The sequence below is a fragment of the Eucalyptus grandis genome, chromosome 3, assembly GCF_016545825.1.
Source record: "Eucalyptus grandis isolate ANBG69807.140 chromosome 3, ASM1654582v1, whole genome shotgun sequence".
Lineage (NCBI taxonomy): Eukaryota > Viridiplantae > Streptophyta > Magnoliopsida > Myrtales > Myrtaceae > Eucalyptus > Eucalyptus grandis.
This window is the reverse complement of record NC_052614.1, coordinates 48,141,621-48,167,317: the sequence shown is the minus strand read 5'-3', so window position 1 is coordinate 48,167,317 and position 25,697 is coordinate 48,141,621. Positions and strand designations below refer to the sequence as shown.

Genomic DNA, 25,697 nt, shown 5'->3' with positions numbered 1-25,697 from the left:
TTTAATTTTTATTATTTTTTTCTTTTTTTTTATTTTTTATTATTATGGCCAACAAGGGTCACCACGACCCTTGCTAGCTGTGAGTGAGGGGGTCGCCTAGTTATGAGGGTTGAGCCCTTTCTAGATTTGACTACTGCGAGTGGTGGCCTAGACAAGGGCCACAATCCTCATCCATTGTCCAAGGACGATGAAAAAAAAAAGGAAAAGCAAAAATAATAAAAAAAATTAAGAAAATAATAAAAATTGTAAATTTTATTCACGTCAACTTTAGTCATGCTATATAGGACGATCAACATCTATATTAGTTGGATAGATTTGAATTTTTATGACTAAATTAATTCAATTAAAAAGTTTAGAATTAAATTGATATTGGTACAATAGAACTAGAATTTTTTTGGTACTTTCCATTTTTAATGACCAATTACCAAATAATGAGAAGCTCTTGTCAACTCTGAGTGTTCTTTTTGAAAAAGCATTTTGTTTAGCAGAAAAAGTAAAGAAAGCAATCGAGCATGCGCTTTGCATGTACACACAGCATATTTTAAGATAACATTACAAGTTTTATTTGTTAAATTTTGTTTAGTGGTATCATTTTCCGGATCTTATGATAACCATAGAATGTAAAATTATAAGTTAGCAATTAGTGTCCCTAATTTTAATTGTGCTGAGGAATTGTTATGACAATCTTGGCAATAGGCGCTTATGAAAAGCAAGACCAAATGATCATTATGCATAGAAGAAAAGTGGGTGATTACCCAAAGAAGACTGAGTTTATACATTACCCAACTTAAATCGCACAAGTGAGGCCTTCAAAAAGAAGAATTCCGAGCGACATTCTCTAGAAATGAGTCTATTACCTATTACTTTACATGTCCTTCATCATCGAGAACTTAGAACTCCAACGACAATTTTAATTTGACAATCGATCCAATGACAGCTAGAGTTAGCTGCCTATCACAATAGAGAGGCTAATCTATAGTAGCTAGTTGGCACGCACTAATCTTTAATTATTGTTAGAAATGACGGTCATTTGAGTGATATCGTCAAACTTGTTACAATGAAACGATCTAATGGCTTTTATGAATAGAACTGTGGTGGAAAGCATTTTTGAACCATTTAGAACTCCAACGACAATTTTAATTTGACAATCGATCCAATGATAACTAGAGTTAGCTGCCTATCGCGATAGAGAGGCTAATTTATAGTAGCTAGTTGGCACGCACTAATCTCTAATTATTGTTAGAAATGACGGTTCTTTGAGTGATATCGTCAAACTTGTTATAGTGAAACGATATAACGGCTCTTATGAATAAAACTATGGCCGAAAGCATTTTTGGATCATTTGTATGAATTTAAAATGTTAATGCAACAAAAAAAAAAAAAGTTTAGTGGACTCGTGAAACACAAGAAAAAATTCAGGATTTTTTTTTTTTTTTTTTTTTTTTTGGTGGGGTTAGCCCACTTAATTGAAATAGCTATTGACGTGTGCTAATGCGCAATCAATCGTGTTCCACGCTATGACGGAGCACTTTGAGAAGTGCGGGCAGTCATGATACAAGGTGAGGACAGATTCTCATAGCTAAAGGAGACGTTGCGTCACGCGATGACGTCATCCATGCTGACGAATGGTGATGACGGAACGTGCCGGTCCCATGACGTCGCATAACATGGACCCCCTGATCCCACGGGAGGTTGATCTGCACCTAGTTTTTGAACGTGGTTGATGAGTTGGAAGTGACGTAGGTTGGTCATTCATCATCAAAGATGTTTTTAGAGGAAATTGAAAGGAATAATACATACGAGCCTTTTTTTTTTTAATTTTCTAATTTTAGCACTTATTCTTTACTTTCAAAACTACAAATTTTGCATTCTTGAGCAAAATCTCATGAATTTTAAGATTAAATTACCCACCGCTAGGAAAATCCGATCCCTCCGGCGCCATTCCTATCACACGCACCTCTTTCACCTTTGCCAATCTCTCAACTCTGTGTGTGTTCAAGTGTTTGCTACATGCAAGCTCAAACAAACATGATGAGGTTGTTGTTGTTGTTGACAAGCTTAGATCAAAGTTGCCAGAGTTGTGACCTCAATTTGAGGTTGTAGGCCACCATGGACGACCTCTTGAGTTGAGGTTGTCCATGGCTTCCATGACTTGATCTGAGATCGTGAGAGCTTGGCCACCTCAATCTAAGTTGTAGATGCCACGATGACCTTGATCTAAGATCATTGTGGCCTTCCTCAGCCTCGGTTCGGGGCAAGGGAGGGGGGAAGCAAAGCTAGGATTTGGAGAGCCAATTTTGGATTTCATGGTGGTTAGGCATAGAAAAGTGTATGACAAGGGTAATTTTGTGAAGAAAGTGATAATTTTGTAGATAAACTCACATGGTTACACCACCGGCCTTGGTTATTTTGAAATACAATCTGGCGCCTAAATTGATTACCAAAAAAAAAAAAAAAAAAAAAACTCACATGGTTAATTTTGAAATACAATCTAGCGCCTAAATTGAGAAAAAAAAAAAAGCGAACGTGCAAACATTGGATTTTAAAAAGTGTATGGCAAGGGTAATTTGGGGAAGAAAGTGGCGGTTTTGTAGATAAACTCACGTGGTTATTCATTTTAAAATATAATTCCACGCCTAAATTAAAAGAAGAGATGAATGTGCATACATTGGGTTTTGAAAATAGACGATGTAAAGTGATCTTGGTGAAAACTCAAGAAGTTTTTAACTCAAGGTATTTATTGGGCAAAATCAAATAATATAAATGGGTCCATTGAACAATTCAACATTCGACGAGGAAACAATAGACTCCGTTGCTCCCAACCAGTCAGTCTACGAGCGAAACATTATCCGATGCACGCAAACGTGACAATTTGTATGCATACCTAAGAATTGACCAAGCTAGATGATTTGGAGACTTGGTAATATAATCAAGAAGGCAAATTAATCAAGCAATAACAAGCAGTTGGGCCACTTGGTTGAAGGCATGATCTTATCTTCAATATAAAAGGGGGACTTTCTTGGTCAATTCCGTCGATCCTTATCCTTTAGGTCTTTGATTCCCCAAATTCAGTCATTGAAAATTCGAACGAACTTGCAGGGAAACTTTTCTGACGTCGAGTGCTGATAAAGTTGTCCCAACTGCTCCTACAATTCTAAACTTCTCGATGACATCGACATGTGCACACGGTCCGCCCACGCCGTGGCCAGATAATTCAATAATGTGTACGACTCTATAGTACGGGAAAGTTGAGATGAAACTACACTTCCTTTGTCTCATTTCTGGATACTTTCTTTCCTTTCTTTCGTTGACCACCTCTTCCGATTGTTTCAGGAAAGGGCGTTTGTATTGTTTGGTGGACGAACGATGGCGCCTTTGATTTTGCAACATTACATTAATTACTTAGCTATTTCAAGGATTTTGCAAAAAGAATCCACATGCCTTTTAAAAGTGCTAACCTTAGCTCAGGTTATACAGACTTTTCTTTTGTCTCTTGAAAACACCAGTTTTAGCTCGGATTTCAATTTTAGCTCCAAATTTTTTTTTATTTTTTGTCTCATAGATAGTACTGAATTTAAGTCGATACTCAAATCTGACCCGTCACGTGGTGCCGTTAGAAATACGATGTGTCTTTTCACACGTGATCGTTATCAAAGTCGTCGTTGAAATCTGAAGAGTATCGAACCAAGTTTTTCTTCAACGGATCCTTGAACTCACGATCGGCAGCATCCGGAAACAAAGGAATCTCTTGAAATTGTGTACGATGAATTGTGTACGATCCTTCCATGTCCACACAAACGTGAGTCGTTGAGTATATGTGGAATCACACGTCCAACCTTAACGGCATCATTGAACAAAAATTTGACATGTGTCAATTTTGGGTCTCGCCTGAAAGTGGTTTTTTAAAAAAAAAAATAAAAATAAAATTATATATATATAAGACAGAAGTTTGAGATAAAATTACGATTTGAGCTAAAATTTAATCCTCCTTCATAAAAAAAAAAAAAAAAAGAAAAAAAGAGAAAAAAAAAAAAAAAGTCATAATCGGGACCTGTGTTAAAGTTAATGCTTATTTATGAGATGAAAAATGTTTTTGTCAGAATAAAATCGAGCTATTTATACGTTTTAAAGGAATTAGGAAGAAAATAAGACAGCTATTTATTTCGAGGAAGACTAACTTATTTTCTTCATAAAATTGGTTTGGATGAGTGCTTAGATGAGGATGGACAAAACCGTGTATAAAATATATGTATGAGCAAAGGATATGCCTACTATAATTTCTTAAAGTCAAGGTTGAAGTCAGTCAACTTCAGAAATTTGTCAGAAATCCTGGCCTTGTCGGCAGATTCGTTCTCATCCACACGGACATCTCCATGTCTCAATCCACGATCACAAATCTCGACTTAATTCGATTTATTGTTGCAACCCCAAACTAGCCGCTTCCACACGGTTCATTTATGTCCGGAATTTTTAAATATGCACATATTATCCCCCATATATTATGATAACTCGGGCACGACCATAATTAACCGGTTATCTGATGGGAAAATAACATAGTAATAGAAATCGGACCCATGACCATTAATTTCTAAGCCAAAAGTGTGAAGATCCCCTTACCAGGGTCAATTCCATAGTAGGTGTTTAAATATACTCTGTGTTCTTAAGTGTGTTTGTTTGAGTGAAAGAATTTTCTGCAAATTATTATTTTGGACTTTCACGCATCTGGCTTACTGAAAATGATCAGTCAAAGGAAAAACTAGTTACGGTCAAAGAAAATATACATGTTTAAAGTTGGGAAAGTGAATTTACTAACCTAGATTGGAAAACATTTTTTTTTTTATCATGAAATTTTCTGCGAAACAGAAACACCCTTAATTTCATAAATTTCCTTAGTATAATTATTGCAGATGTGGCTTCTCAAACTAACTGCTCGAGCAATTAGTGTAAAGGAACACTTTATGACGCTTTCAGTGAAAAATGTGGCAAATTCAAAATGTAAGTTCCAATTCGAGCATCTTTCGCCATATTGTGAATAAAAGGATGGATATGCATACCAAGAGTTTAAGCTGTTGTGTTAAATGGAGGAGATGATATGTACATTAGTTTCCAAGGAAATTTCTTGTATATGCAATGAGTACAAGAGTCTTGAAATCTCCGTTTCACGTGCAAATTGGATAATTGATGACCGATATGAGAGTATTGAAGGGGAATAAGATTGGATAAGGATCCACACACACGATGTGACATTAGTGTTAACTTGAACGGCAAAATATAAAATTGAACGAAGGTCTTATGAAGTTGGGAGATTTCCATCATAACACTTAACTTGTTACATAGGAATTATAGGGTTTGATATGCAAAAGTTAACTGAAAATATTACTCATCTGATGTGCATCGAGGGAGAAGAAGAAATCATATCCAGAATTCAAAAAGAGTCGTCGTCGTCAAGATTGACCGGTATATTTCAACAACTAATCTCAATTCTCAAGTATTTGAAAGGAACACGGTGAAGATCTTGAGATAATTTAGGAAGCAACAAAATTATCTTAAGAAACACTTGCTTATCTCCAATTAGTCGATGAACGTAGAGGTCATGTTTTTCTGTAAATCTCTCTTCCTTTCTCTCTTTGAGTCACACGACAAGACAATCAGAACCATTAAGCCAACCTCCTCATACTCTATTTGAGCACAAGTTGTAATCTATTAAAAGATTTACAACGACATTCGTTCACTCAAAATGTTAAAAATATTCAATTGAATTCTGTACGACTTATTGTGCAATTATGCTCTGAACCTTATGTATAGAACAAGAAATATTCTAATTTAATAAAGAAATTAGTTATTCTAAAAAATAATAAAATATCAAACAATGTCTCTAACGTCTAATATTATCTCTAATAATATTTTTTGACGGGAGGTCTTTATATTCATAAGCACAGTTCAACCCCCCTCTCTATCGAAGATTTTTTTTTTTAGTCACGTGTAGAAGGCACAACATAAAGAATTTTCTTTTCATCGCATGGTCCGCGCCACCTAGAAAAAGAAATTATCCTAGAAATAAGATTTTTTTTTTTTTTTTTACATCTATTTCGCATTGACCGGTCCATGAAATTATCCAGACTTTCAGCACACGTTTCCTGCCGCCCCCACGCCGTGCAACTTGGCGTTTGGAAAAGCGCCGACAGCTTCACTCGTTTTAATTACCTTTGTAAAATCAAAAGCTGAATGAATCAAGACACAGACAATTCTCAGGAATTCTTATGAAATCACTTCACATGGGGACCCAAAAGGTCTAAGCAAGTCCCCAAAATTGCAAAATGGATTAATTGAACCTGAACTAGCCATTGTCCCAAGTCATGGATTTCTTGTTCCTTAAGAAAGAAGACCATTAGGATAAGCATGGTTTGGTACGGTGGTGTGTAATTAATCATTTTTAGCCGACGTCTAGAATACCGGCATGGTCCTACATCAATTAAAGCGGTAGGCCTTACGCGTCTAAAGTGTCAATCACAATCTGAACATGGTAAATATAGTCTTTGTGAAAACATGGTCAAATTCATTTTCATTTACATCGAGTTATAGATGTAACAACTCGTATCGGTTTTATCTATTTGAAAATAATAATGAAATAAAAAGGAGAAAAAATGAAGAAGAAGATGCCAACATAAAAGCTGATCATATTTCAACACCCATTTCGCCGACATGATGACCATGAGGTTGGTAACTATAGTCAATTTCATTTCGTCAAAAATAAGAATAAAACCCTGCTGCCTAACAAGCACACAAGAGCTGCTTTCCAGCGTTAGACGCATTGCACATCAACTAAAAATTCGTCCACGTTCATCATATTTATAAAAACTACATAAGCAAGTGGTGTTATGGTCTTGAGAAAACCTACCTAAGTTGTAATCCTTATCGTTTCGAATTTATTAACGAAGTTTAATGGCTTGTTCCCCAGCTGAAGAAGCAAGGAAGGTTACAGAGACTTGGGTAGCTCGAATTCAATGAAGTCAACGAAAATAAACAAAAGAAGTTTTGGTGGTCTGGGCTCTAATTTCTTATAGGTTGCCAGAAATTGACGGGGCAAATGGAAATTCTGATCTCGTCCATTTTTCTTTTCTTTTTCTCGTATGTCGTATAAAATATGCAGTCGCCGTGAGTGGAGCCGCATGAGGCATGACGAGAGAGGCATGACGTCTATGTCATGAGATGGCTTCTTTTAATCATCTGATGCTTCGCAGCAACTTACTTATGTCAAATCAAATTTGGACAGTGTTTGATTTTTCTCCAGCCGCTTGGTGCGAGTTTCCTATTTATACGAGCCATTCGCATTCCCTTTTCCCATTCATTTACCCATTTGATCGTTCAAACTTCTCGAGTTTTCCTCTTTTCCCCCCTTCCAGAAAGACAATTGTAATCCACATTCTCATCAGCAAATCCCTCCCATGGACACAAGGGTTGACACGTCTCTTGACCTTAGGATAAATTCTTTCCAGAATTGCAACAGCAATGTCATGGTGAGTGCAGCACCCTGCAAAGACTAGATTGTATGATTCACCTTTTTTCTGTTTTCCGGATTCGGAGTTGCTAAGTTTACAATGGTTTTATATGATGCATATATCTAGGATCTGAGAAGAGATAGAGGCGGATTTGCTGAAAAATCGCAAGAAGTAGGAACACTCCAACAAGATGTAAGTTCCTTTTATGTGAATATTTGCTTTTTATGTCATCGGCACAATGAATATTTCCACTTGAACTAGACTTTTCATTGGTCTACCTTCGAAATAGGCTTCTGTTAGTTAGTGCTTATGATGGATTTGATCGAATTTATGGGACAGGTTGGTGTATCTATGGAAGAGTTCAGAAGGATGAGCTCGGAAAACAAGAAATTGACAGAGACACTAAATGTCGTTTTGCTTGGTTACAACGCCTTGCATAGCCAGATGATCAATTTGGCGCAGGGAATTTCATCTAATGAAGCCATGGAATCAAGGAAGAGAAAGTTTGAGGACTATATTGACCTAGATTTCTGGAAGAGGCCAACTGAGAGCGTGAAATCTAGAACCTCTGTAGCTTATTTCCAAGTCGACCCATCTGATACTAGCCTCGTGAGTTTCGAAGATCACAACCTTAAGCGAAGATTATGCAGTACCCTTCAATGAATAAAGCACTAATTATGAGCATCTCTTTCTGGGTTTGGAATTGCAGGTGGTGAAGGATGGATACCAATGGAGAAAGTACGGTCAGAAAGTCACCAGAGACAATCCCTCTCCAAGGGCTTACTTCAAGTGCTCTTTCGCTCCAAGTTGCCCTGTTAAAAAGAAGGTAGTTACATGGAACTTAAAGGGTTGACTTATTAACAGTGATGACCGTGCGAGCTCCGCAGAGACATACAGATTAGCTGTCCATATGAAAATATATGATATATTACCTAAAACAAGAGGCGTTTACCCCACGTTTCACCCTAAAAAGGGCCCATCAACTTAAGTTATGCGCCTATTAGGAGATTCCATGTTTCTCCTCAGTTTCTTGGTCTTTAATGCAGTGAAACCTCTACCTGACCAAAAAATTGCAGTGAAACCTCTGAATAATTCTGGTCATGAGATAAATGATCTTTAATAAACGCGAAAATTTGATGGAGAGATATTATAGAAGGAGCACATAAAACCAGTCAAGCTTTTTTGACTGAAAGCGCATATAGTCGAGGACCCAAAACTCATCTTTAGGATACTCAGGGTGCCACTGCAAACTCAATTGACAGATTTCGTGCTTAATAGTTTGAGTTTCAACTATCCATTTCATAGTCATCTAGATTAGGGAGTAATACCGCATGGCATGGCCGAAAAAATGAATCAGTTGCTTGATCTCATGTTCATGTTACTGCTCACAGGTGCAAAGGAGCGTCGACGATCCATCTCTCTTGGTTGCTACCTATGAAGGCGAGCACAACCATCGATGCCCTCCTCAAGGTGCAAAACCCCCCTCTGTTTCGCCTCCGATTTCACCATCGTCCATGAAGCCTTCCAATCAAAACCCCGTTCTCGATTTCGTCCGATGCGGGCTTTCCAACCTGGCAATGAAATCTAAGCAAGAAACCGAGGTAGGGACGCCCCCGCAATTCCTGGTCCAGGAAATGGTTTCTTCCTTGACGAGAGATCCCAATTTCACAGCTTCGCTCGCCGAAGCCATTTCAGGGGCGATGTTGGACCGGTCTCGCACACAGAGTTGGTGAACGCCGGAGCACTATAGAATTAGGTCGAGTATCTCAAGTTGTGTTTATTCGGGTTGCTTGATCATAGAGTGGAGAATTCAATTACGAATTGCATAACAGAGCATAGTCAAAAGCGATGCAGAGAACAAGCTTTCAGGCTCTTTTCCCCCCACTGCGACTAGATTGTATGTATGTTTGCACTTCAAGAATATGCTTTTGGTGCAAGAACCACAACAAGGTTTAGTACGTTTGGAAATCTTAAATAAAGATATGTACGCTGCAAATTTGTATGTAATATATAAGACATTATGAATGCGATGTCCAGTGTGAAAAAGCAACAGCAATCGGTCACATAGGCTGCGTATGATAAAATTTATATTTCTTGATTTCTCTGTTTCTCTATTTTCCGGAACATGTTTAAAATAGAAATTCGTTTGGTAACGCAATTTGATTTCTCTATTTTTGAAACATTTCTATTCCGTAAATAAATTTGAAGAAAAAATCAGAAGCTAAAATTTTTAGCTTCTCAATTTCTGAAATAGAAATTGAGAAATCAATTTATGGCCAAAAATCAATTTTTATTTCAAAATTTTGTCATGCGCACCTATATATATATAACCACGCTGTGTGGTATAGGGGTTTAATACTCACAAGGCAACTGCAAATCGTGCATGCTTGTCTTTCAATTTCGGCCCACGCATGCTCATTGTTTATAGCAAGCAGCCCAACTTAGTTGACCAAAAGAAAGACAAACGGGCCGTCGACAAAGTCAATTCTTCTACACCATTATGGTTTTTGTTTTTCACCAGGATCCAATGGTAGGGCACTTTACATGGGAAAAAAAAAGGTTTCCTGAGAGTTTATTACTTCCAAGTTTCGACATTGATGAAAGCCTCCTAATGATAATATAAAGTGGATTTATTTTAGTAAAAAGAACCGGCCCTTTTACTTTTGGGTTACCCTCTTGTCAAGTCAAAAATAACTCAATAAGTTTCAAGAAAGAAAAGAGAACAAACCATTTGGTGCATTTTTATAAGGAACCGGTCTTGATTCGATTTGATCGATTTAGCTTGATTGCTCAATTCAAATTAAGATCAATTTGATTAGATTCTTTACTATTGAGAAACGGTCCAAATCAAATTTGATCGTCATAAAGTATATGTCCTAGTTTATTAATCGGCCGACTGAGTTCAATTCTTAAAATTAGTAAAAGATCGTATAGAGAGAACTGATCATTTCTAATTTCCTTCTTGATGATTCCAAGCCCATTTGGTGAGATTCCGTGCTTTGATTGATCAACTCACTTTTAATTAAATGTTGCTTTCAATCAAAATTGACTCCGGGCAAACTTTAAACAAAGACTTTCTTCTCTCCGTGACGTACGGCCGCCACTACTTTAGACCAACCACGTACCAAAACAAACAAGAAACGTTCGTGCCATCTCATGTTGTCCCCTCTTGTTGGTGGGGCTATTCTTGTTTTGTTGTCGCTAGGAAGGTTCTCCCCACCCACCCCCTGACCAGAGTATACTTTGGTTTTGTTAGGGGATATTATTTTATGCTCTTTTGAGTCTTTGAACTGTCTCGTCTCCATTCTTTCTCTCATGTTTGTCAGTCTTAGCTTCAAACTCTTCTTGATATTTGGATCCTTGTGTTTTGGCACTGATCAGCCAAATTAAGAAAGAGTTATGGTATGATCCGGAGTCCTTGACCCTGGTGAATATTAATTGACTTCTACTAGAACATTTGGAGGATATATAATCAAAATGGGCAGATAATGTAATCTACAATTGAATTTAATGGACCAAAGTGATTGTTCTAGTGGTAAAGAGATCACTTGCTTTTCCACTTCATGAAGTCACAAGTTTAATGCACATTATAAGCAAATCTTTAAATGACTTGTGTTGCATGCATATGTTGGGTTTTCTAAAACTTGCCATATTAACTAATGGTTAGATAATATTTATGGTTTGCTCTTGCAGCTTTTTTTTCATGTCCATCCTATTCTAACTCTCAACTTATTCTCAGATTTTTATCACATCTCTTTGCAAAGTATGGAAATCAGATCTCACACTTGAAACTAAACATCCCCACTCTCAACTTCCCTGAGAAGGTGGAGAATCATCTCCCTCTTGCTATGTGGAAATGGTGGCCACTAGAGCAATCCTTAGTGGTTGCTATTGGAGCTTCATTGAAGGGAAAATTGTCCAATAAATTCTAAACTTATTATAAGACGGTCAATTCAATTATAAACTTTTCAATTTAACTAATTTAGTGATAAATCTTTTGATGAGTTTCCAACGTAGTCCTTTTGATCAATTTTGGTTGGAGTAGACAAAGATGATTTTTTTCAATTTTTTTAAAATTATATTTTTCTTTTTTTCCTTTTCGCCTATGGCCATTCATCACCAGCCATCGTCAAGATTGGCTACAAGTAAAAAGGAAAAGAGGGGGGGGAGGAGGGGAGACAATTTTAAGTTGAAAAAATCATCTACTTCACAATGAATTGTGCAATTTAGGACACTCTACGTCTATGTTAGTGATTTCAACCCAATTTTGGTCGGATGGACTACATTGTGATATCAAAATATTTAGGATTCAATTGCTCAAATTCAAGATTTTAAGACTAGATTGGCTATCGTACAATAGGTTTACGATTTTTGGGATAATTATCCCCTCGATATAAGTCAGGACATTAATTTCACAATATTTAAGATGTGGTTGTTTCATGGAGAATCAATTATATGAAAATATTATGTCAAAAATGATTAGTTGAACCGCTTAAAAATTAGTCAATGATTTTTTTAATTATTTATAATAATCCTTATCTAAACATTTTGGTGAATGATGTTTCAAATCGTAATTTTCCATTAACCAAACTCCCGGCATGCACTTCGTATTTCCTTTGGTAACATCATAAGAAAGTGCTGCTAATTATGCTCCGCACTCAGAATGTACTCGATCTTCTTTATTTTGTACATCATAAGGAAATTATAATTCTAAAGATGGGGAGAAATCACTTGAGAGGAAATCTCGGTCTAGTCCATCTTTCACTCGTCTTATTGGATCGCACATGCTTTGATCTTACATCAATAAACAACAATGAAAATGAGTTTTGCGCTTCCCTTGGAAGGATAACAATAATGCTATGCAACAATCCCAAATTCCAAATTGAATGGAAGATACCTATTAAGTGATATATAAGCTATCACCCATCCTAAAATGATCGTCACTTTATATGGTCACACTCAAAGTATTCCTTCCAAGGATTTGGTTTACATGGAATAGTCCAAGTCATAAAATACAGCATTGGAGTAGGACCCGCTCCACTATATGTGTGGTTCGTGGTTGGAAAAAGCCAATTCTTGATCTAACGAGGGCCAAGAGTGATCCTTGGGGCAAAAGGGCTAGGCCAAAGACGCAGCTCATAGTAGGCTTCAACGATGACAGAGAGGGTATGAGCGGACCGAACCATCCGTTGAATCGAGGGGCACTCACTAGGCGATACATGCCAACACTTATGAGAACATCAATTCTTTAAATGAGAAATGCCTTACTAAGTGATATAATAAGGTAACATCTACCCTCACATAGTCATCACGTTGTGTGATTATTCACAGTATTCTTTTTTATGGCTTGGCCCACATTAAACGGGGCAGTCCGTTGCATACTTGATATTTACTCGCCGTCAAGAGTAAACTCTAAGTTTCAACAACGTAAAAGAAACGTTAGAAAACAGGTGGAGCGTGACGAATTAATTTGGTACTTTATTTCTAAAGTGGGTGCTGGCGGACAAGAGTGATTATAGACCAATTATGATCCCAAACTTAAGTAAACGCGAGTCAACTCGAGATGGAATCTTCAACATGACTCACGTTTGTTGGCATCCGAATCGTTCAATGAATAGGATCAATCTTTTTGGCGGACCACGTTTCCCCGAGTCAACAGTCACCGCCAATTCTAGAAGACCATCGTTAGTCATAAAGACTCTATCTCTCTCTCTCTCTCTCTCATGGGGCTATTACTGGTCGCCTGGTGCATGCGCAATCAGTTTTCAGAATTCACGTGTTGGACTCCGGTAACGAGGAGTTGACTGTCGTCGCGTTGCAGGACCCCACGTCAACCTTGGAAAGATATCCATTCAGACAAATAAAAACAAAAGAAAAAAAAAAAGATGGTGATGAACTTTGTTGCTTAGTGCGGGAAATATGGACTCTTTCCTTTCCTCTTCTAAATGTATGACTAAAGCTGGACTATTCCACTATTTGCTTTCCACTGAGGACCCATATTTTTTTCCGTGTGCTGTGCTGGGACTTTTCTAGAAGCATTAATCAATATAAAAATCGCTGGTCAAAAAATGTTACCTATAATCTATTAGGTAACTTATTGATAACTTAATGAAATTTTTATGAAATCATTGACACTCTTTTTACGGCCTACGAGTTATCAGTTTCTCTTTTTTCGTTTTCACTAGCTTTTTTATTCATCTTTCTTATCAACTTCTCAAACTTACCAACTTTTATGTGAATTTTCCAATATTTACTATTAGTTTTGGATTATTTTGGATTATCACGCCTCATTTAACAAAGAGATATTATAGCTAAAAGATCGGGTGCAGTAACGAGTCAATCATGAAGTAGCGAAGAAATCAAGAAGCAATTGGAGATTCTTGTGGAGGACGATCAAGATGCACAAGGGGTCCATTAAAGATAGAGGAAGTATCACCTAGATCTCTCCCTAAACATCTACATAGACACATATCTATGAAAAAAAATTTCAACACTTCAAACAAGAATCATCCAACATTAATCAAGGAGTCCATAAGGCTTTAGAGGCAATCTGTTGGATTAGATCTTTGTTAAGCTTTGAACTTTGAATTTGAATGAGATTAGATTTTCCTAAGTTTAGTATAAAACTTAGAGAATATAAGCTTTTCCATTCAAGCCTGTAAGCTTTTTACTTTGTTTATGCACTTGTTGATTTCCATTGAGAAGGTTATTGTTGGATTTCAATCGGGAAAATCGGCCAAAAAGTCCCAAGCATTGTACGAAATCAATTCAATCTTAAACATTTCAGTTATATTAACTTAGTCCAAAGTATTTTAACAATTTGTTGATTTAGTACTAATACATTCAATAGCATCAATTTAGTGATAACTTTCCAGTTTAGTCCTAAATCTCTTGATGATTTACCTATGTAGTCCCTCTGGCTAAATATCTAAATAATACATTTATGACTAAATTGATAAATTTTCAAAATGTTTAGGACTTAATTGGTACAATTGAAATGTTTAAGATCGAATTGACCTCCATATAATAGATTTAGAACTTTTTGGATAATTGTCTCAATTCCGGTCATCAAGTAAGAAAGACATCCAAGAATGAAAGTGACCTATTATTTAAATCCCTTGCAATTTCCTTTTCTTGCTCCTAATTATTTGTCTACACTTTATTCTATTATTTTGAATCTTACAAAGTCCTTGAGGCTCCAAGATATAATAGAATCCAATAGATTTTGATATGAAGTCAAATTCAATACTTTAGCTCCCAATCTTTTGCTATTCAAAGTTACAAACTCCTCTTTCTTTGACAAAAAGAAAAGAAAAAAAAATTCTCTTTTCTTTTAAATATTTCTATTTGCCTTAATTACCAAGGCCTTAAATTTATCAACTATTTTATAAAATTATCAACCTTTATTTGGGTGGCTTATCACTTTTCTTCTATTAAGTTATTAATAAATAATGAGTTACCAACTCTCATTTGAGTTGCTTATCAATGTCTATTTTTTTCTATTAACTAGTTCTTTTCTATTGAATTATTACTTTATTTTACCTTAGTTGCCAACTTTTCAAATGTGCCAATTTTTTTTTTTATATAAATTGCCAACCTCAATTAGAGAGAACAATTACCAAGTTTTCTCCAATTAGTTCACCAAATAATATTCCGGACTCCTTTTGAGTAAGTTACCAATGCTTATTTGGCTTTTATAAATAGCCATTTCATTTTTTTTTTCCTGACAAACAACCTTCTTTTATCATTTACTAACTTATTAACCTTTCTTACCAATGGCTAAAATTTACCAACTATTATGTGAAATTATCAACCTTTATTTTTGTGACATGCAAACTTCTCCGATAAAATTACCAACTAAATTTGGGTTACAAATTCTCATTTGAGTTGCTTACCAATAAATTTGTAAAAGATTAATAAAAAGTTGGCAAATTGAAAAATAAAATAAATTTTGGTATGTGAGTTTAATGAGAGTTTGTAACCCAATATTTATGAAATCTAATGGGAGAAAGGGGTGGTCTTTAAAAATAGTTAGTAAATATAACTGATTGCTAACCAAGGTAAATAAAAATCGGCAACTCAATAGAATAGTTGTTAAATTGAAAAATTGAATGTCAATAAGTAACTCAAATGAAAGTTGATAAATAAAACTAACAGATAATATAATTTGACAAAAACTGGCAATTTTTTCTAAGTTGGTGTTAGTGATTTCATATCATATTTATTAAGTTGGTAAGTTTTGCAAATTAAAGTTGGTAAGGACAAACTATTAAATATTTACCTCAAAAAAAGGCCACCTTACATTTCTTTTTTTTGGTCACATCATCTATCATTTACCATGACATTCAATACTTATTGAAATCTGTTGGCACTGCAAAAAGATTCGCATCTTTGGTGTCGGAACAAAAAAATTTGCATCATTATAATATAAAAGGAAAAATAAAATACTAAGTACCTTCGAATTAAGCATGGTAACTAATCTAGCCATCCAACTCCACAGTGGATTAATTATCTAATTAGACAGTTCTTATTTGATTCAAAAGTACAAACCACATAATCTCTTGAATAGATCCAATAATCACTTGATTCACTCTTTAATTGTAGGCCTCAAGCAGAATGCAAGTATCTCATCTTTTTGCAAACTATATAATTAAATCGGTTAATCAAAATGATTCTGGATTAGGCAGTCTAAGTACCTACCCACTTGGTACCTCGTACGATAAGCTACACTTCGCACTCGAACAGTCCAATCGACTGATAGATACGGTCAAATCTCGATCGCAAACCACTCAAACACGTCAGACCCAAAGCAGAAGAAAGTGGACTGAAACTTCTTCTCGTAAAACATGACGGCGGACCGAGGAAGTGGGGAGGAAACTGGAACGCCAATTACGTGATTGATGTGACGTAATTTATTGTACGTGCACTCGTCCCGATCCTAGGATATTCTCCAATACTGTAAATAATTTCTTCCAACCCAAAACCATGGGTTTGACTTTCAACGTCTTGCTCCCCAACAAGGCAAGGCCAGACAAAGCAGCCGCCTCCAAGGGTTATCTCCTTTCTTGTATACGGTCTCATAACTGCTCACTTAGACGAGTCTGAGTCCATCGTACGCGTTAAAGAAATAAGGACTCTCACCCATATCTGAATCTGAATAAATCACAGCAAAACCTTATCCATTCTCTTATAGCTTCATCGTTTTCTTCCGTCAATATATAGGCGTCGTGGTCTCTCTCTTACTCATTGCCAACAGAGTTGAAGTGTTTCGTTCTCTTATCTCTGCTCATGTTTTCGTTCATGGATGTTCCTGGTTCTCATGAGAAGGAAACGGTTAGTATGGCTTTGTTTCTGCGGATCTTCATTACACATGCCGGTCGAAGAAATCTTTATCGACGAACGAGATACAACGCCAGGTCCATTACGTCTGGATGGTCATCAGATTTGAACAAAATACGCGTTTCTTGATCTTCTTAAAACCCTTCTGCTGAAAATTTCTTCTTCTGCGTAACCAAAGTTGTCAAAAGGTTTAATTCGTCAAATGTTTTTTCTTTTGCAAATTTCAACATTTGATCTTAGAAACAACATGAGTTTAAAGATTTTACCAACGAAAAAAAAACATGAGTTTAAAGACCGATCAAGTGAATTTTCTGAGGCCATGAAAAGAAATTATATATTGTTTGAACCATCTTGTCAAATTTAGAATGCTGCAATTCATGTTGAAATTCTTATCTTAAATAGGAAATGTCTTCAAATACGTTTGGTCAGGAGAAAATACTTCGAGATGAATTAAAACGATTGAGGAAGGAGAATGAAACTCTCAAAGTCATGGTTGAAGTCATTGGGAGCAAATGCAGCATCCTTGAAACCCATCTCCGGGAAAGCCATTGTCCTCCATATCATCACGACTCCAACAAGAGAGCAAGGATTGAAGAATTCCCTTTCACTAAATCGTCTAAGATCTGTGTCAAAGTGGACGAGGAGGACAAGAGCTTGGTACGTCTCTTGCAGTAAAACCGTTTGGCTATTTCTTTGATTTCACAATTTAGCAAACCTGCGTCAGCGGGTAGCTTAAGTTTGAATAGTGAGGGTCGTTGTTCTTCTCATTGCTTAGGTAGTGAGAGATGGATACCAATGGAGAAAATATGGACAGAAGGTCACGAAGGATAATCCGTCCCCTCGAGCTTATTATCGGTGCTCCATGGCTCCGGGGTGCCCCGTCAAGAAGAAGGTATAAATCATGTTCGCTCAAACACTTCGTCTCTTCTGTAATACAACGCGCTTGTGGAGTAGTATCTCGTCATAGATGCAACGCTGGATCTAGGAAATAAAAGTCTCAAACATGTTAATTAACCAGATCTCTTCCAGTTAAGACTCTACATTTCTTAGCATGGTACAAAAATAGATAGGACTCACACTCTTTTCTGATGATACCTAAATACTTGTTATTTTTTTAGATCTTCTGTAATACAACGGCGCTTGTGGAGTAGTATCTCGTCATAGATGCAACGCTGGATCTAGGAAATAAGAGTCTCAAAAATGTTAATTAACCAGATCTCTTCCAGTTAAGACACTGCATTTCTTAGCATGGTACAAAAATAGATAGGACTCACACTCTTTTCTAATGATACCTAATTACTTGTTATTTTTTAGATTAACATGCGATCAACACAGATTATCAAATGGTTACCAAAAAAAAAAAAAAAAACACAGATTATCAAACCCTTACCAAAACAAAACACAGATTATCAAAGGACTTAACTCCCTCATATTTCATGGGGATGTCATAAAGAAAACTCATTCTCATACTCATGCATCCCCGAGAAAGTAATTCCTGCACATTGGATTCCCACCAGAACAAGGATATTATTTGCGCTGACCATAATTTCGGGCGATTCTCAATGGATATTATTATAGGTCCAAAGGAGCGCAGAAGACAGGACTCTTCTTGTTGCGACCTATGAAGGACTACACAACCACGGGACCGTCGATGTCCCCAACCGCGATCGCCTTCCTTTACGCTCGGACCAATCACCAAGAGGTCAGCTAGTGAATCGCGATCTTACACTAATGCCAACGATGTCGCCAAGCTCCATACAACTGCCTACCGCTCTCGATCTCAGTCTCTCCAGAAGCAGTTTTCCTCAGGCCCCCAAGCCCTCTTATCTAAGCAAGAATCTCAGCTTTGGCAATAGAAGCAACGATTGCGCCAAGATCGAAGAATATGCGGCTTCTTTAGTTAGAGACCCCAAGTTCACTGAAGCTTTAGCTCTTACAGTTGCCCGTACGCTAAACAACTGAGTTGGATGATGTGGTGATTCCAACAAATACATTAGAAGCATCATTTTCTTCTAGTTTGTAGAACTTACTAGATAAAGTTCGAGTACATTCCGTTGTCTAGTAGCTTTGATTTCCATTCAAGTTATGATGGATCAAATAGTTTAGGCATCACTGTTCTGCAGGCACTCCTTATGGTATGTACTGTTCTTCTGGATCTAGCTTCCAAATGATACAATAGATTCTACTTTTCCTTTTGCATAGCTGACAGCACAAGGATTTATCAATGACTCCTCTGTCCGTTTCCTTTCTGTCATGAGTAACGTTGGGTAATCTTTTATGGCCAAAAGCTTGAAAATATCAGTCATGTTAGATTCATCAGCTGTGTGACGGTGCTCTATTGGAAATGTAATCCCAGAGGGCGTGCCTCTCTATATATGATTTTCAGTTATTTCCATCCATAGCAAGTGAAGAAACCACTTTCTCTCTGTATATTATAGGGCCGATCTGACCCTCCTCAATCTTCAAACTTTGGCTTAAATTTTTATTTATGTCCAATGGATGATAACCGAATATCTTTAAATACCAAATATAGGTATAAGTACACAAGAAATCTTAAAACTTATTGTAAAAGTGTAATTGAATCATGAAACTTTCAAATAAAAGAATCAAATTTTAAAATTTATCCAATTAATGCGATCAAGTCTTTCCTTAACTTCATCCAACTTGGGTGAAGGAAAATACGGAAATTACTTTCTTTTTTTTTTAAATAAAATTAAGAGTTGTGGTGCTCAAGAGGTGTGTTTAAGAAAAATATTGAAATCTACTAATTTAATTTTTTTAAATGATAAAAAAAAATAGAAAAACTTACTGTTGATCATCTTCTTAGACGGATCTTCTTCTTAGATGGTTCATCTTCTTCAAGCTCAAACTGCTTCTCTCTGCATATTATAAGGCCAATCTGATCCTACCTTCAACCTAAAACTTTGGCCTAAACTTTTATGCAAAGAATAATAATCGAATATCCTTAAACAATCGATAATGATATTCAATAGTATGATATAATAATCACATAAATTTTGAATAGATTTCAAATTCAAGATACTTTTCGAACTTTCAAAATTTTAAACTCATTCCTTTAAAGAAGTGAAATCTCATTTTCTTTTTTTTTTTATTCCCTATTTATGTGCGCACACACATATAAGCATGAGGTATTTGGTTTCTAATTACATAGATTGTCAAAATATAGCTAAGCTTGCATCTCTAATCAATTCATTGAATTATCAACTAAGTTATTAAACGATAGAACCACCCGTGACCCTACCGAGTCATACATAATTTATAGTCATGAGCAGACAAATCAACAACTTGTAAACTGTATTTTTTCAAGGGATGCTTGAAAACGTCATGTCTACAAAAGATTTATGGTCCATATACCCTAATAACTACAAGACTTTTAACGAATTAATCTCTACTATCCTATTAAAACAGGCAAAAATAGAAATAGACAAAATGCTTCAATTCATGTCCTTCCATATAAATCTTGAATATGGCCTCTTAAACTATGCTTGAAAGACTACAAGCATAATTATAGGATGAATTGGGCATTGCCATATAGTATTCAAAAAATGGCATTTCAATTTCAAAATTCAATCTTTTTTCTCTCTCCCTCTCTCTATTATATTGTCTCCATCATACGATGTCGCGACGAAATTAAATAACACACTGCATACCCCCACGATCACGAGAATAATAATAACCATTCAAGCACAAAGGAAATATTCCCCACATAGTTTATTATTAGCTATTATTGTTCATAAATGTTCCTATCCGAAGCTTCCCTCCTTGTCTTTTTGTCCGGATTTTACGGCCTTCTTTTCATTTTATTTTATTTGTTTGGCAACCATGAATCCCAGCAACAATCCCGAAGACAGGATTCGAGGATTCCGATGATGATAGTTCTTGGGGGAGCGTTAAAAACCTCACCTTTATTTTTCAAAAATAAGGAAAAAAAAAATCGAGAGAGAAACGTTCCCTCCCTTTTTCGCTCTTTTTGCCATTTGAAAGAGTGGCTGCGCAACTTCTTCTCCGTCGCTCTTGCCATTTATGGCGCTGCATTAACTTTCTTGCTCTGCATTCCCTGCATTCTGTGATTCTTTATGACCCACATGGAGCAAGTTCTTGAAGGATTTGCCTTCTCCAGGGGGCATATATATTGTGGTCGCCGAATGCGAGTCGCGGATGTTTTACTACTCGAGGAGGAGGAGGAAGAAGACGAGAAAGAGGGTGGGGTTGACGCCGAGTTCGAGATGAGCAGCCTTCGGCGGCAAGTTGAAGTGGGGTCTTGTGGGTTCGAGCGTTCGTCGCCGGGTCGGGCGATTTCGAGGTGGTTCAGACGGCTCAAGGAGAAGAAGGGTGTGGTGGGGCGGATTCGGGAGAAAGAAGGGAGGGAGCATGGCGATGGGTTGGGGAGTCTGAGCGTTTCGAGGATAAGGACGAAGGTTGAGGATGGTTCGTCGGACACGGGCAACGGGAAGGATGAGTCAGGTGATTATCGATTACTATTTCAAATTCTGAGCTTTTCCGTTGTGAAAAGCGTTGTTTCTCGATGCTAAGTTTCCTGAGTGTGGACGATCTGTCAGATGTTTGGTCGTTTGCAAGTGTATTATGCTATGTATGGTTTGAGGGAATTGGTATGGTATTAGAGTTGGAGTTGTTTTTCACGACATGCCTGTGTGATCACAACGCTATGGCCAAATTATACCTGTTTCATTTGGAAAATTTTTGACTTGTCTGGGTTGACTCCCCCCTTAATCTTTTGACATGTTGTGGAATTTAGGCCAAATCTGAAAAAAGTTATTTTATGAACATTTAACTGGTGGGAAGCCAAAGCTCTGTTTCTGCATGTAGTTGTGATGTAGATGGTTCAGGAAAAGCGAAATTAATGGTATTAATGTGATAACAGTTTGAGGTCATGAACGATATTGCAGGGTTCCCTGCCTATTTTGTAACACTGGTTAAGTGATAATTCAAAACCTCTTGATGTACAATGGAAGCTTCGTATTGGAGGTTGCCTCGTGATTCTGATCATAAATCTTTTTTCGTGGAAAGAGTTCTGTAATTGGCACGTACTCCAGTCCTTTCACGCAGCTGGTTGAACCAATATAAGTTTAAACAAAATGAGGATCGGTGGTGTGGACAATTGAGCCAACTGAATTTGTTTTGCTGGTGATATCTGAAGATTATATCCGCCGTGTATTGTTTATCCTACTAACCCCAAGCAGGGAAGCTAGGACGTGAAGGTTAAGAGGTTTCAGGCTAGAAGCTATATGCTGAAGTTGGAATGGGTGTATCCAACATTAATTTCTCCTTTTACTCTTTATAAAGGGCACCAGCCATGCCCGTGTGGACAAAAACTGGTTACCATGTAGGAATATATACTCTTTCGGCAATTTGATTCACCATTCGAGCCAGGGATGTGCATTTTAGTGTAACTGGAATAACATGCCAATTCACATCAAACGCCCCAGTTGATACATAATAAGTGATATGTAACATCTTTCATACGCTCCCCTGAAAATATTCTCTGCTTTCGTCACTATTAAATGAAGGATTCTTTAAATGAGTGATTGTTGCTTGCATGCTCCTCTATCCAGGACAATATAGGAAAGAGGATACATTCAACCTGGGAGTTGCAGGGAGTCTTTTAGATCTGATTGCTGCGAATAAGAATGAACTCAGCAAAATGGAGGATTTGCGGAAAGAAATGGAGCTTTTCCTTCAGAATGTCAAAGAAAAAGTACAGAGGAAAGTTTCTTCTCATGAACCATTTGAGCTGACGGAGAGTGTTGCCTCTTGTTTGACTGACATAAAGGAAGTCTTCAGCTGCGGCAGCCACCTTTCGGAGCAATCCCATAGAAGGCCATCTCTTTTGCTAGAACAACGTAGACAGATGCAGTTGAATCAGTCCAGTGGATATGAGTCTAGACAAGAACCTGTGGAGGGGATTGAAGAACTGGAAGCAGAATTAGAAGTGGAGTTAGAGCGCTTGCAGCTTCAGTTGGATGCTGGAACCTCTTCCGAGCAATCATATCAGGAAATGATAAAGGTAAGGTTCTATGTCTTCTGATTTTCTGCGTGATTCCAGGATGTAGGGGGCTCTCCGGGGAACACTAGGTTTCCTTGATGCTTGCCTGTGCATGGAATTGGTTGCAGAATTTTGTGTATTCTACTATCAAAACCATGATAGTTTTTTGGTCGGTTTGGATGTCTTGGGATGTAAACCTCCCTCAATTGAAGTTTCCTTCACTTGTTCCGTGAAAGGCTGGCATAAGAGCAATCATTTAGATTGATTGCGTGTTTAACATATGCTGCAGCAGACTCTCAACATCTGAAGGTTTCAGGTGCAGAAAAGTTTCCGAGCTTTAGTTTATTCTGATTCTGCATGTTCGACAGTTTGTCCCCTAATTTGGTCAGATTGAACTCCACATGGCAGTCAGATTTTTACTTCATTTGCATTCCTGAGTTTTTACTTCCACGCCATTGCTAGCTACTCATCTGTTCAAGCCTTTTAGTACTTAGCACAGAAGGCATGGAGAACTTTCTTCATCACAAGTTCTCTATTATTTGTATTTGTTCTCTAGTCATATGCAGAACAGTTTTGCTCTCTATCAGAGTAAAGAGAACCAGTTATAGGCACCAGCTTTTCGGTCACATTTTGGTTTAGTTTGTTTCTGCAAATTATATATACATGACTGAACTCCTGTCCTGTTTCCAACCTCCTTGTCAATTTACACACTCAGTGTCTCTTGGTGCTATTGCGAAAGGGAAAAATGGGAGGAAAAATAGATGTATCTTCCTGGCTATTATGTGCAGGGCTTAGTGTTTTCTACAAAGATTGTCGGTCAATTTTATCGTCATTCTTTGTGGTCACACTCAATTTTTGTGAGCGAAAATGTTCTTCTGTGTTCCTGTAGAAGGGTGGCAATGCAAACTGCTGAAGGATTTTGAAACAAATGTAAATTTATGCATTGTTTGTTCTCTGATTTTACACTTTCTTGCTGTCTTCTCATTTCTGTAAAATATGATTGCTCTGTCCCTGGACATGAAGGAGGAACTCCAGAATCCACAGAGTTCAGTGCTCTACTCGCTTAAGCCTTTTCATAAGTCCGAAAAAACTACTCTTCGATGCATATGTTGCTGTTATAGCTGAACCTTCAGTTCAAGGCCATTGATGGGGAACACGTCTCCAGTTCTCTCTAGTTTCATTCATTATGTTTGTGCCTTTGAAGGAGTACATTCTTTTTTTATTTGGTTGTTGAAACAAAAGTAATGCCAGGCTCTGCTCAAAAGTCAGACCCCACTTTGGGATAAATTTTAGCGACAGTTGTTTGAGTTTGGTCAATGATTATCTCTTCATCTGAATGTTAGAGCTTATGATCTATAAAGCAGGTTGCACCCAAGGCATCTTCTTCAGCAAGTGGCTGTAGCACTAGTTTTGGGGAAGTAATGGATCCCGGAGACGAAGTGACTGAATTTCAGGGTGGAGTTCCCCCTATTGAACTTGAGAGGAGATTGCATGAGCTGTTGGAAACAAGACTGCAAGAACGAATCAAAGAGCTTGAAGTATCTTTAGGGCGTATGGAGCAGAAGCTATCTGAGAAAGAGAGAGAGATCTCATGGTGGAAAGACACTGCTCGTCTTCTGTCACAGCGTGTTTCTGAGCCTTCTCATGGTGGCCTAACCACCGATGGACTCTGATACGTTGAACTCAAAACTGTGAAATTGATTTGAATGGTGTGCAGCTTTTCTTTTCCTTTCTGAAACGGATAAAAGGACAGATTAAGGAATGCTATGATCAGATATACAGCTTGAATTCACTCGCTCAGATACTTTCATATTCATCTAAAGCTTTCTTTTATTATTTGAAAAAGAGACTCCCATGTGCATAAGCCTAATATATTAAATGGTAGTTTTGGTCATTTCTGCCAAATAATTTTTTTTATGTAAAATATTTGGGATTGTTCTCCATTTGGACACGCAAAATGCGGCTGGAAAGTTTAAATTTAAAATTTACTAAAATACACATATAATAGAAACGAGAGTTTGAATATTAAGCTTTTAGACAGATTTGATTCAATTTTCATTTTAGAGTGTATAGATTTCAATGTCATATTCTCTAAACTCGAGATTATCTCTGTCCTCAGCCATTATTTCTATTCTATTTGACATGTGAGATTGAAAGCACGATCTGTCGAACAATAAAGCCCATGGATTTTTCTCTTATCTCATCTTTTTAACTCAACTTCAAGTTCAAGTTATGTGAAAAACTATCAAATGCCCCTGCCATGGAGAAATCACCTGCACTTTTTGGCAAAGGGGATTTGCTTTACATGACAGAAGCTATACTTAGAATATGCTGATTTCAAAAGAGGTAAGTAAAACTAAATGAAATATGCATGTGTATGTTCAAAATTCGACTGAATTGAATAACATACCATTTACTTCAATCTTCTTAAAAAAAGTAAGAGATATTTTATCTAGATCTTCTTCTTTTTTAAAACACTTAAATTTAACAAGAAATGAAGTTTATCGATTAGAAATCAATAAAAATCAATACCAATTAATAAATGTGAGACACGTGGCTATCGCAACCCTCCCAAATTTTCCATCAAGGTTGGAAAAGGAGAAAAGGTTTAGAGGTGATACCCAAAAGCTAGGCAGACGGCTCTCAAGTAGGCCCAAATCCTTGGGTTTCTTTTTAAGTTCGAATTAATCTTAAATGATTCTTCATGATACGAGAGTTGACACTAGCCTTTTGGGATCGGCTAGAAACCAATTAAGACATGAGAGTTTGTCTTGTTTCCTATGTTATGAGAGATTAACTAGGCTTAGGGATTTCATTATGCTAATAGTTTAATT

At 37.0% G+C, this 25,697-nt stretch overlaps 3 protein-coding genes across 6 annotated transcripts; all 3 read left to right on the top strand.

The window, feature by feature from the left end:
* The first annotated feature begins 7,314 nt into the window (after positions 1 to 7,314).
* Positions 7,315 to 9,524, top strand: LOC104437598 (probable WRKY transcription factor 60). Its single transcript, XM_010050581.3, has 5 exons — positions 7,315 to 7,517; positions 7,626 to 7,691; positions 7,839 to 8,108; positions 8,209 to 8,325; positions 8,891 to 9,524. The coding sequence occupies exons 1-5, from the start codon at positions 7,446 to 7,448 to the stop codon at positions 9,230 to 9,232; spliced, it is 867 nt and encodes a 288-aa protein (XP_010048883.2). The 5' UTR covers positions 7,315 to 7,445; the 3' UTR covers positions 9,233 to 9,524.
* A 7,092-nt stretch (positions 9,525 to 16,616) lies between these two features.
* On the top strand, positions 16,617 to 19,039 carry LOC104439811 (WRKY transcription factor WRKY76). 3 transcript variants are annotated; one of them, XM_039310292.1, is made up of 4 exons: positions 16,617 to 16,832; positions 17,268 to 17,495; positions 17,614 to 17,730; positions 18,417 to 19,039. In XM_039310292.1, exons 1-4 carry the CDS (start codon positions 16,788 to 16,790, stop codon positions 18,798 to 18,800), a joined length of 774 nt encoding a protein of 257 aa, XP_039166226.1. In that variant the 5' UTR covers positions 16,617 to 16,787; the 3' UTR covers positions 18,801 to 19,039. The 3 variants fall into 3 exon arrangements, with proteins under 3 accessions (XP_039166226.1, XP_010051128.2, XP_039166227.1); XM_010052826.3 differs by having other exon boundaries at positions 17,241 to 17,495; XM_039310293.1 differs by lacking the exon at positions 16,617 to 16,832 and adding an exon at positions 16,847 to 16,915 and having other exon boundaries at positions 17,241 to 17,495.
* A 1,665-nt stretch (positions 19,040 to 20,704) lies between these two features.
* Positions 20,705 to 24,570, top strand: LOC104450910 (protein POLAR LOCALIZATION DURING ASYMMETRIC DIVISION AND REDISTRIBUTION). Of its 2 annotated transcripts, none has more exons than XM_010065628.3 (3): positions 20,705 to 21,323; positions 22,433 to 22,884; positions 24,228 to 24,570. In XM_010065628.3, the coding sequence occupies exons 1-3, from the start codon at positions 20,936 to 20,938 to the stop codon at positions 24,534 to 24,536; spliced, it is 1,149 nt and encodes a 382-aa protein (XP_010063930.2). In that variant the 5' UTR covers positions 20,705 to 20,935; the 3' UTR covers positions 24,537 to 24,570. The 2 variants fall into 2 exon arrangements, with proteins under 2 accessions (XP_010063930.2, XP_018731457.2); XM_018875912.2 differs by having other exon boundaries at positions 24,225 to 24,570.
* Positions 24,571 to 25,697: the final 1,127 nt, after the last annotated feature.

Bases quoted from the DNA above. Each gene is read 5' to 3' on its own strand.
- LOC104437598 (XM_010050581.3), top strand. From the start codon at position 7,446: ATGGACACAAGGGTTGACACGTCTCTTGACCTTAGGATAAATTCTTTC. The intron at 7,692-7,838 runs GTAAGTTCCTTT...TTTATGGGACAG, and splicing joins TAGGAACACTCCAACAAGAT to GTTGGTGTATCTATGGAAGA. The intron at 8,326-8,890 runs GTAGTTACATGG...TACTGCTCACAG, and splicing joins GTTGCCCTGTTAAAAAGAAG to GTGCAAAGGAGCGTCGACGA.
- LOC104439811 (XM_010052826.3), top strand. From the start codon at position 16,788: ATGTTTTCGTTCATGGATGTTCCTGGTTCTCATGAGAAGGAAACG. The intron at 16,833-17,240 runs GTTAGTATGGCT...TATCTTAAATAG, and splicing joins GTTCTCATGAGAAGGAAACG to GAAATGTCTTCAAATACGTT. The intron at 17,496-17,613 runs GTACGTCTCTTG...CTCATTGCTTAG, and splicing joins ACGAGGAGGACAAGAGCTTG to GTAGTGAGAGATGGATACCA.
- LOC104450910 (XM_018875912.2), top strand. From the start codon at position 20,936: ATGACCCACATGGAGCAAGTTCTTGAAGGATTTGCCTTCTCCAGGGGG. The intron at 21,324-22,432 runs GTGATTATCGAT...TCCTCTATCCAG, and splicing joins CAACGGGAAGGATGAGTCAG to GACAATATAGGAAAGAGGAT. The intron at 22,885-24,224 runs GTAAGGTTCTAT...TGATCTATAAAG, and splicing joins CATATCAGGAAATGATAAAG to CAGGTTGCACCCAAGGCATC.